This window comes from Ostrinia furnacalis, unplaced genomic scaffold, assembly GCF_004193835.3.
Source record: "Ostrinia furnacalis isolate ACB-3 unplaced genomic scaffold, ASM419383v2 OfSCF0954, whole genome shotgun sequence".
Classification (NCBI taxonomy): domain Eukaryota; kingdom Metazoa; phylum Arthropoda; class Insecta; order Lepidoptera; family Crambidae; genus Ostrinia; species Ostrinia furnacalis.
The window spans coordinates 989730-1001995 of NW_021131193.1; the positions used below are offsets into that span (position 1 = coordinate 989730).

At 39.5% G+C, this 12266-nt stretch overlaps 1 protein-coding gene across 5 annotated transcripts in view; it reads right to left on the minus strand.

Moving 5' to 3' along the window:
* Positions 1-9162: 9162 nt before the first annotated feature.
* Positions 9163-12266, minus strand: part of Gata-beta (transcription factor BCFI) — a 46905-nt gene continuing 43801 nt past the window's right edge. For 4 of the 5 annotated variants that reach the window (XM_028301558.1, XM_028301560.1, XM_028301557.1 and 1 more), the window contains exons 7-9: positions 11284-11448; positions 10682-10784; positions 9163-10534 (exon numbers count right to left, since the gene is read on the minus strand). In XM_028301558.1, the coding sequence (XP_028157359.1) occupies positions 10371-10534; positions 10682-10784; positions 11284-11448 (432 nt within the window). In that variant the 3' untranslated portion in view covers positions 9163-10370. Of the gene's footprint in view, positions 10535-10681; positions 10785-11283; positions 11449-12054; positions 12216-12266 lie in introns of all 5 variants that reach the window. The other variant, XM_028301559.1, reaches the window with a different exon arrangement.

Below are 12266 nucleotides of genomic sequence, written 5' to 3' on the forward strand. Positions count from 1 at the left end.
GAAAAATACAAAATTCTGACTAAAGTTATCGATAACTTTCAGGTGTTTTGATGACTATGTAAGCCTAGGCGCAGACCACCGGTTTTATTGTCAGCCGATAGTTTAGTCGGGCAGTTAATTAGTATGGGCATGTATAGAAGTGCGTAGGTACATTACACCGATTGATTCTTCATACAAATTAGGATCGGCCTCAACTATCGGCCGACTAAAAATCGGTGGTCTGCGCCTAGGCTAAAGCTTGTTTAAAAAAATAATAAGGCAACGTGAAAGTGAAAATGTCTTTATTACGATTGGTCAAATATCTAAAGAAAAACAGCCTGGAGCCTTTACATGTCCCATAATCTTTTTGCGCTTCGAGACCAACATTTGGCTCCGTGCCCACTTCAGAATGGTCTATTGCCCACCCCAGGATGAATGAGAATAACGACAACGATAGTACTCACACGCAGCTATGAGACTATAAAATACATGAGAGTATTTGGGCAATAATTAGACGTTTCCTCATCTGCTAGACAGTTTCGATAGTTTCAACCCCTTGCTCAGCAAGCATTTTAGGGTAATTGCCAAAACTACTATGACTCAAACTTCATGGTGGTTAAACACAGGGCTGGGAGCATGCGCTGACATACTTTCAGCTTTTATAAAATAACGAAGGTCTGACGTTCACGGGCTCTTAGGCCATTACGGATTTAGCTTTTCCGTTACTTTTCAATCGCGTAAACTGTCAACCTCCGTTGATAATATCTTATTCAATTATGAAACTAGAATACCTAGCCCATTTATCCGAGGAAGGTATTAGGCTATATAACATCACCCTAAAGCCAACAGGGGCGGATCAGTAAAGAAAAATGTTGCAAAAAGGGAAATATTATTCAAATAAATTATTTTCATGCGTACGAAGTCGCGGCGGACACAGCTAGTGAAACAATAAAACTGATTCCAAAAAAGTGCACAAAATCGTAGAAGAACAATTCCAAATTTCCTTATTACCTACATATTACTGCCAGTCTCTTTACACGTGTAGCCTATGGGTCAGCTTTACCCACCTAGTGCAGTTGGTACAACAATGCGTTCAGGGTGCTAATTGGACTGCCTCGGTTCTGCAGCGCGTCGACTATGTTTGCAAAAGCGCACGTGCACCGACGGCTTCCACGCGATAATTCGGAAGCAGAGCGCATCGCTCCGACTTTGACTCCGGAAAATGGCCTGTCCATACATATCGCCGGGGGGCGGCAGGTTATGTGGAGCTCGAACCCACTAAAAACCTGGGGTGTTCCCTCTGCCGTATAGTGAGCCCATCGCTCCTAGAGCGTCTCATCGGCAGTACAAATGGCATCCTGAGGGCATTGGATGACGGGTGGGACTCGCCGCTGTTGGGGCGCTGGCTTAGCACGCCACCAGTGCTATGTAAGCGGCTCCCGATTCTATTTGTGACATATTGCTTCAACTGTACTTTACTAACATAGGCTAAGTGAATATTTATTTATTTATTAAAGACGCAAAACAGAATTTGTAATTAAGATTTCACAAATTATATCAAATTAAAAATATTGTTACTAACACGACTAATATTAGGACAAAACTTATTTATTAATGCAATTTAGTACTAAATAAAACATAAATACTAAAGTGATTTTGACTAAGTATACGACACTTTGGTTCAGTTGCACCACTTTATTTTAACTGTGACTATACCACAACCGATGTTTTTTGTATGGAGTTACAGAATTTTGATGTTTCTTACAGTTTAAGTATGATGTGATGGTGCAGTGCAATTCAGCCTATATTGAGTCTTTTACTCGTGCGAACCCTCAAACTAATTTTACTCGTGCGAACCCGCGTGCTAAAGCTAATCGTAAATGTTCGGATTATACTTAAGCGAGTATAATTTGTAATGAAAATTTCTATATATCTAATGATATGAAATTCTAAATAAGATTATGCAGGCTTGTATGTATGTGTTAGAAGATTGAGTCGTTTGACGTTCGTTGTCCTTCGGATATTTGCACTTGCAAATAAGTACCTACTACGACCAGTTCCGCTAAGACGTGACGTGTAGTGCTGACACACGTCAAGTGTAGTTAGGCTGAATCACCCACGCTTTGCTGGCATTCGCCGCGGCTACGGCGCCGCGCCACTATCTAAACCAACATGGATGACCATAGATTTTTCGTTTTTCAAATTAGATAAACATTAAGCTTGTAATAATCTAGAATATGAACTTTTCAACTTTGATTTCACATAACAAGTTAATCTCTATTGAACTAATTAAAAAATACGAGTATGTAGCATATATAGGCTCTCAGTTGGTCCGAGGCCTGCTTAACGCTCTCTCCGTTGCATGGACACCGGCCATGTCCTCACCAAACTGGATACTCACATTGCACACGAGATACTGTACAAAAATGTTTAGTATAGTTTCCGCAAAAAAAAATTTAATAGTAATTTTATTAATATACATATCTTTGTCTAATAATATGTATGTAAATTCCAATCGCCTGATCTGGCAATCATTGAAGGCATATTTGCAGCAGATGTCCTTCCTACGGCTGAAATGACGATGATAAAAAAAAAGCTTTAATATATCTTGTTTTTGCTATAAACAGCAGAGTACAATATAAAGTAACAGTACATGTATAACATACATCAGTTACAAACTCAAATGTAAACACCTATTTTAGGGAACTGTTTATAATATGTACATATTATAGTTTTAATTTGCACTGAGTGTGCTTATAACCAAGCTACCATTCGTAGATGAGCTCAGTGCCTTATGTGCTATTTACTGTCATTTAATATCTGAAGCTAAGACCAAGTTCAATATCGGACTATAAAGTACACCTCTGTACTGTAAATACCCTGTATACTTACTTACCTACATTGTGACTTCATCTTGCCCTATTAGATTAAGTCATGTACTATTCATAAATGAAAAGTGAGTATACGAACAACTCTGAATTCATAATGTGTCTACTCGTACCTTATAATCGCTTTGTAACTTTAACAGGTATTTTAATAAGGCATCATGAAGTTTGGGTCATCGTAGTTAGCTTTGGCAGCTAACCTAAAAAAATTGTCTGGCAAGGAGTTGGAACTGTCAAAACTATCTGGTTGATGTGTAAACAAGTTCTAGTCATTGCCCAGGTCATGTCAGATGGCCCTCCAGCCTTTCATACATTTTCTCGGTGGGTGACATGCAGTCCAAATCACATATTGATGCTATTTGGCTTATCCGTTGAAGGATACGATCTTGCAGATATTATGGTAGATAAATAATATATTTTTTGAGACGTGAGGGGGTGCGGAGGGCAGGGGAGAGGTGGTTGCAAACAGCGCTTGTCTTATCAGCGCACTTGACGCGATAAATATTTCAGCCGTCGATATCTCGCCATGTACCTACCACTTATAAATACATGATTCATTGTTTATTCTCTATATTTCGATCGGTTGTTTGTTTCAGAAAAGGCATCACATACGATCAAATTCTTAGAAATATGACAAAAGTAAAACCCTGCCCCTCCCTCATTACGGTCCATTTTCTAGAACAAGTTTAAATATAAATATAGTTACTCCATATTCATACAATTGATTTTTTAATGAAATTGTAATTTCAGGTGCGATTTGTTAATACTAAGCTCGTTTTAAAATGTAAAAAAAGTTAATATTATAAACAAGCTTTTATGCTTTTTTTTATTTGTTTCGCTCTTGGCAGAGCGGTCGTGGTCACGTTGAGGCGTTGTTCACATCAGTTGTAGAGAAGGATACTTTCCGCACGATATCCCGCCATCTTTCTCTGTTGGCAGACTGTCTGATGCAGTCACATACGCCGTCTCCCACTGCCGATTACACTTAGTCATTCCAAGCTTTACTTAAATGCTTTAAAATTAACTTGTCAACTCAAACGACACCCAACTCGTTTCATTCATCATCATTTCATCATCGTTGTTACATCAGGTCAATCGGTTAACCCAAATATATGTACATAACATTTCAAGCTTAATACAATCTTGTACGTAATCTCTTATATACATTTATCAACCCTTAAATTGTCAAATTATTTCATTAAAATATTTTTTATATCGGTTCATATTTTGATGATGTTTCTTCCAAAAGAAATCGTTTTCTTTATGGAAACGAAAGAATGAGGATATAATTCATGTTGTAATCAGGCTTTAAATACAGGATTATTTTGTTATCACGATCCAAATTTTTTTTAAAACCTTTTTAAAACAATTTAAAAATACAACTTTATCTTAATTATTCTTAATAGCGGTATTTTTCACGAAAAAAATATTGAAAATGTAATTCGCGGGTGCCCAATGCCCATATCTTAATTTTTAAAGGTTAGGCCTTATTTTTGCGTACCGTTATGTCTATTAAGCTTTGTAGTAAACTGTGTGTATGTATTTTTCTATGAACGAAGCAAATTATTCACGTGAGCCAATTTTGAAACCGCGAGTAGCGGATAAAAATAATTAAATATGAAAAAAAAAGTGTTTTTATGTAAATCAAGTTACTGATTCTGCGTCGCTCCTAAAAATTTGGATACTGATAACAAAATCACCCTATATAAATCCGTAATCATTAGATGACCATCGTTAAATAACAATGTATTACTTTTTTTTCTTACAAAGCAAACTAAATCTAGATATTAAGATAGCTTATACATCACGTTCAGTATCGTACCAATAAAGTGCCCTGTCATTTTTATCTTGAGATGACAGGTGTCGATAACGAAATTCCCATTGCTTCTCCGATCCTGCCTCTTGTAATCTAACCAAAGTTGACCTACTGGCTGATCAAACACTTATCGAAGACGGCATTTTGATATAATGGGACCGACGAGTTAACGTACCGAACATAACGAATCAACTAGCCCTCTGCGCTCATCTGTTGTCTGATGAAGCTGAAAAAGATGCTCACGGCTTTCAGCACTTCCCATCAGAAAGAATCTAGGTTAATTTAGTCTTAAAAAGCGAAAATATCCTGAGAGAGAACCGTGACAAAGTGTAGTTATTATTTTAATCTCTTCTTCTTCTGCCTCGCCTTATGCCGTTACGCGGAGGTCGGTTTTTCCAATCATGCGCCGCCATTTGATTCTATCTTGAACGTCTCGTTCGTGGAGTCTCAATACTTTTTGGAAATTCGTTACTCGGTTTAAAGTCTTCCTCTTCCCCTCTTTTTTGTGGCGATGGAAAGCCACCTTTTAATCACGTGATCGTCTGGTCTGCCCATAACGTGTCCATACCAGCGTAGTCTAGCTTTATGGGTTATGGGGGTTATCTGGGTTATGTAGTTATTCTTTTAAGCTTTGCAAAATTAATATAAGAAAATAAAATCTGTGTTCACATTCATATCATCATCATCTGATTTCCACTCTGAACGTATTTAAGTAATTGAAATAGGTAGGTACTTTAAGGTGATTCAAATTGATAGCATCTTTTATCAGCAGCCAATATTTTTCGTGTGATAATTTTTATTTGATTTGAAATTATTCCATTTAAAATATTAAAGAAAGCAATTTGTCGATATAGTTCTGATAATATTTTATTTTTATTCAGTTACTTAGTGAAATGTATGGCTATAAATTACATAGCATCACTAGCGCCTGGTCGTCGTAAGCCTTCTCATTTTCCCGTGACTTCGTTATATTATAATATCAGAGGTTAGTTTCCGTGGTCCCAAAAATATTTGCGACTTATAATTACCCATTACATATTAAACTACTCTTTACCTTACCTACTTCGCGTATACGCATGGCGGAATGAAAAAAATATTACATAATTATGTCTACTAAAATATGAGAAGAAAAATTCACTCCCAATTCCAACATATAAAACCCACAAATAGAAGATAGAGTAACCTGAAAATGGTCAAGAACCGAGTTTGTCTGTCAGGCGACAGTGCTTGTTGTGTCAGCCCAAAAGGCGGATTACACCTATTGCTCAATGTGGCGCGTCGTGGCCCACTTGTGCGGAATGCGTGGCCGTTGCGACATCGCTGCGTGCTTGATGCTCCTAGGAACTGTAGCTTTTGGGAATGATTTGGGAATTCCTGAAACTGAAAATCACTAATCGGTCTTTGCGACTTCCTGAATATAATTTGTTATCCTTAATAAAATAAAATATATATGGAAAATATATCACGACTCTTTATAATGCGAACAGCTGGGGACTGGAATTCGTTGCCTGCTGCTGTCTTTTCCGAAGACTATAATCCGGGCATTTTCAAGGCGAGAGTGAATAGGCACTTACAGGGCAGACATGTACCATCCTAGACTGCATCCCACTTAACACCAGGTGCGAATTTGGTCAAATACCTGCCTTGTTCTACATAAAAAAATATCAATACATTTATTTACATAGATAAATCGTTTATTTCCAAATACACACACTGAGCGAGCAATGGCAATAGCACAAAATGAGCAAAATCTTATAATAGCGAAATATCAATTTTCAACCGACTTCAAAAAAGGAGGAGGTTCTCAATTCGACCCGTATGTTTTTTTTTTACATAAAGGATTTGAAGTATGAACTCGCAGTGTGATATACCTACTAGAATACGTACCTATAGTGGAGTTTTCATGATTATGGTCCGAGTGATTTTTCTCCTTTCCTGATTGATGAACTTTGACCTTACAAAAGACTTCAACGCGCTATTCCGTAAGTTGATTTATTTCATAATCTAGGTACATAAAGCTAAAATGTTGTTCTTAATCAGGACAAATTTGAGACATATACGAGTCAAGACTCATCAAGCGTTTATATTATTGAGTGCAATGACCTCATAGATATAGCACTCGTGTATCGCGGTTTCCTTCAGATATGCAAATCTTTATCTCGTTTATCTTAACTAGGCGTTAATATGAGACCGGTTATCTTAACATTTTGATACCTAATCGTATCTAACAGATACAGTATCTCGCGGAACAGCTGTCACTATCTACTGCACATGCAGTTGCACTAACATTGTGGTTCTGAAAGTAGGAGGTTCAGATCGATCGGTTAGTCATATTCCAGGTAATCTAATCAGTGTAATTGTTCCATGAGTATGTTCGTGCCGGCCGGGTAATAACATCGAGGCATGTTCCCCACGCAGGCGCAGGCCGGGCCGCTGCGGGGTGTGTTCGCGGCGATAACGGGCGCAAACACGGCGAGCGCTGCGCAAATATTGGTAGGGAGCGTCGTCCCGCCCGCGCCCCGCCCGGGACGCGGGACCGCCGTATCGGGGCCGCAACTATCGCGATACCATCCCCGATACCAGCTAATTATCAGATAGAAGGCCTACAGATTTGATTACGAGAGCGGTATCTGCGCGACAGCTCATTACAGTCGATGCGGCGCCCGCGCACCCACGCCCGAGATGAATGCGCCCAGTCACCTGGATCTTTGTTTTCCGACCGATTATTTTGCTTTCATTTGTTTTTGCTTCGAGTACCTTCGGCACTCCTGTGAAGTGTGTGTTGTGTAGTGAAGCAGTGGCCGCGTCACATAATCCTCGCTCCGAATCTGATACGAAACTTCGACGGATTATTGATGGGCGCCGCTCGACCTCATCGCGATCTTATCAGTTGTTTTTTGTCGAATATTTTCCGTGGAAAGCTAATAAAGCGCGGCGGGGGGCGCGGGCACGTGACGCGCGCGATAAGACGCCATATTGTTTCAGCGCCCCCCTGCCCGCGCCCGCCCCGCGCTCGAGTGTTTTCGATCACGTAGCTGTCTAATGTCACATCGTTCTTCAATAGCATTGAGTTGAGTTGCCCTCAACAACTATGATATAGTATGCCTCTAACGCCGATGAGCCATCATAATTATTATACTATACTACTGATATCTCTACTGTGGTTCATACATATAGTCATTTTCTTGCTTACTAACTATACATAAAACATAAGTCTCAACAGTAATAGGTCAGTAAAACATTATCGAATTACATTAACGGGTTTACCTGCACTTCTATAGGTATATTACCATACCACCATTGTAACATCCATTCATTGTCAAATTTAGTATTGAGTATTTTAGTTGGTCATAAAGTTGTAAGAAAACAATTCACTAATAAATAATAATACAGTCCCGAAATATAGCCCTGTAAGGGCATTCCAATATTATAAGTACCTAGTAATTATTAATTAAGTAGTTATAGGTAACTATCAACTGCGTATTATACGTGATCGATCGATGCTTGATAAAAACTCCAGAATCGACCTTTAAAATAACGTACCTAATAAGTATTATACTTTTTAGTGCACTAGATATTAAAACTAATTTTTAATATCGGAGTTCTGCATACAACATACAAAAACATACAGTCGAATTGATAACCTCTTCCTTTTTGAATTTAGTTAAAAGAATCGTACGTATTTGTTGTCCATATCTCTACTATGGTAGGTAATGCTTATATTAAAAAGAGGAAAGCTTGTATTTTTGGTATGTTTGTATTAAATAGCCGCCGAAATTACTGAACCGATTTGAAAAATTCACCATTAGTGAAATTCACCACTATTTTTTCTAATTAACAAATATTGTTTTAATTTACAATTTTCTCTATGTAAAATATTTTTTTTACATAGTTACCTATCTGTAGTATAGGATCAGGATTTGAGGAGAAAGTACTTACTAATAATATCTGCAAAAAATATTTAGATCTAGTTAGTTCAATAAGTAAAAAAAAAACAGCTTTTTTAATTATAATTATTATCAATTTATTCAAAGTATACTCTTTAATATTTACAAAGAACTGTAAATTATGACTAACGCCAACGAGTCATTAGCGATAACACATAAATAAAATATAACATCACATAGTGTGTCTATGTTCACTAATATATTTGGCGAAACGCGCGCCCTCTCGCGCCGCCTGCTCCCGGGCTCCGGGAGGTGCGATATACTACAATAAACATTTAAACATCTAATTTATTAACAATTGAGATTTAATTCGGGTTCCTTGGATCAGAGATCGTTCAGATCTGCTTAGGTCATTCAACAGCGATAAAAACAGATCCTGGATCTGAAATTAACATCGTTAATCACTTGATACGCATACATGAATGATGTTATCGGTTTACTGATTTAATTAAATCAGTGAAAGTTCTTTACACGTTGATAGTTTATTACATCCTCAAATATACGAGTACGATACCTGCCAGAACATTTTGCAACATATTCGCTGTTGACGCTTCCGATTTCAACACCAAAGACATTGCACTTGTATAGAAAATGTAATATACGAGTAATTTCGTCAATACAGAATCCACTTATTTATCTTAATCATAGGTTTGTGTTTTAACCGTGGAGAGAGAAAGTTGCCGACAGTTGATTTGCTATCTCCGAATACAATTGCGTACCTACATGGTTGCAACATAAAATGGTTATAGATGACACTGAGTTGTTGTGACGGGTAGAATCCGCTCGAAGGAATTGTCAATCCTACCGCACCATATTTTTCGATGATAATAAGTTGTTTATACTATGTAGGTCTAGCGGCAGGCTTCATCCATAGGTAAAAGTACATTTTATAAATTATCTTAACTAGTGTCGTCCTGTACCAAAGTAACTGCAACAACGCAACGTTGTAAAAGTATCTTAAGGAGAAACTTTTCTAAATAACTAACATGTCATCAATGAAAAGAGTGCTAAGTAGACAAGATTTTTGTTGTATGAAGTGACTGCCATCTTTTCATCGTGTATATAAAAGATTGAGCATGTATTGGCCTTGAGCTGGGTAGCCAACTGTAGTGAAACACTGTCTGGCACATCCCTCACTCGCTGGGACGATTGTGGTCTTTGTGAGCAATATCTTATACAACTACTCTACAGCTACTTATTTATTTTCAAATTCGTGGAATGCCTTTTCAAGTCATGGAGTTTAATAAAATCTACAATATATAACGACTCATACTACACATATTTTATAAAATAATTGTCAGCACATAGTAACAATATAATATCAATTAAATTCAACGTCGATACGCCTCACACATCAACACGTACAGTACACATGCTAACGTCTCTATCTATGTAAATATTTACTTAGGAATGCAACTCGCTAGGAATGGTACAGGTTAGGTACAGTCTTATAGTTTTTATACAAAGATTATTTGGTAACACGTTAAATAATACACACGCGCGGGCGATCGGACGCGAGGTGCGTCGTGTCCAACGAAACTATACTCGGGCGCGGGTGCGGCACGTGCGGCGGCGCCGTCCGCGATATTTGGTCAACTAGCGACTCCGCCGGCGGCGGTCCTACGCTACGCATTAATCTAACTTAAACGACTGAGATTCTACATTATTATTCGTCGACTCGGCGAGCCCGCGGGCTTCGCGGGCTCCGCGGGGGTTATTATGACGTGAGTGCGGGCGGGCGGCTCAGCTGCCCATGGACACGACGCTGGGGCGCTCGTCGGGCGCGCGGCGGTAGTCGTCCAGCGCGTGCGCCGGCGGCGGCTCCTCCAGCTTGAAGGCGTGCTGCACGTAGTAGCTCACGGGCAGCGGCGAGCGCGCGCCCCCGCCCAGCGCCGGCGCCGGCTCCACTGCGGACAACGGGCCACGGTCACACATGCGGCGCACGCTCCCTAACCGAGCAGACACCTCTGCTTAGTTAGGGAGCTTGCGTCAAAATACTCAAAAATACCATTAGTCTGAACTTATTCGTCGAAATCCTCTACAAAGATACTTACGTATACTCTCCAACTTCACGCCACTTGACAGTGTTCGCTGTACTGCGGTCTTAATATTTCGTTCATTTTTATTAATTCCGTTCTTTGGTTTCCGTTTTCTCGTCTGTAATGAAAAATAAATCATTATATTATTAAAAGATTCTAAATTAATAATTCTAAAAGACTCTATTTTAGTTGAAATGGAACGCGAAAGTTTAAAATCTAATAAAATATAATCTCTCTCAAGTATAAATCGTTATCGAAGTCCTAAACTGTCATTTTGGTACAAAACAAGTTATTTAAAGCTGGCGTCTTACGCCCGTTTCCCATATTCAATCCTTGTCCAAATCCGGATTTCAACTGTCAAATTTGAATCTGTTTTCTATCAAATATCCATATTTTTGATGCGATTACACTTTAATATTGTTTAAATAGTCTTATAAACAATACGAAAATGTAAAAACATCGAAATCCGTAGATATTTTGACCTTTGAAATTTGACAGTTGACGGACGGATTTTTATTAGGATTGAAGAAATCCAGCATTAGTTGTCATTGTTGATTTGTGGGTGGCATAAAATCAATAGTGCCAGTGGCACGCCGCGGCCGTCCGCGACGCCTCACCTGTATGGCGTCCTTCTTCATGGCCAGCGGGCGGTTGACGCTGTGCAGCTTGTAGTAGAGCCCGCAGGCGTTGCAGACGGTCTCGCCGTGCGCGTTGCGGCGCCACAGCGACGTCGTGGTCGTGTGGCAGTTGGTGCACGTCGTGCCCGGCCGCTTCGTGCCCGTCTGTGCCAGGAACACACGTTAGCTACGTCGTAGTGGCAACAGTATAGCGCGATACCACAAAATAAAGTCTTGATAAATTATGTCCGGAAGTTGAAATAAAACTTTTGACAAATTAAAAACATGCATTATTTTCTGCTTGTAAAAACTTTATAAAAGTATTTATAAGTATTTTCAGGTTTCTAATGAAAAGTTTTGGAAAATTACAAATATTAATACTTATGTCTGTACTCTGTACTGACTCGAATTAAAATTAAAGTCGGAATCATCATTAGTTTATTAAGAGTATAGTTCTGAAAAAAAAATACACTAAAATAATGATGAAACTGACATTCAGAATACTAAAACCAATGATACATGCGGTTAATGTATACGAGTAGAACAGGGTTAGCACAGGAGAAGCGATGAGTGTTAGTGCGCGGGTGCAGGGTCGGGCCGGGAGGGACGGAGGGTAAAGGGAGGGCGGCGAGTCTACTCCGTAAAATGTTTGGAATCTTTCTTTGGCTCTATCAGTTTCTCTCTCAATCCAGGAAAGTTAGAGAGACGGATAAATAAAGTGAAGTCAAAATCAAATTTGGGAGTAGAGCCTCAACGCGGGGCCCGACGTACCCCTTTCTTCTGTTTGTAGTCGGAGGGAGTGGAGGCGGCGTGCGGCGCACAGAGCGGCGCGGGCGCCGGCAGCGCGAGCGGGTGCGCGTACGGCGACCCGAGCCCGTTAATCAGGGAGCCCTTGTAGTAATCCGCGCCCGGCGGGGCCCCCTCCGCGGCCACTGCAAACACAAGTCACTGAGATCGGGAAGTGGGCGGCGGGAGACGGACGC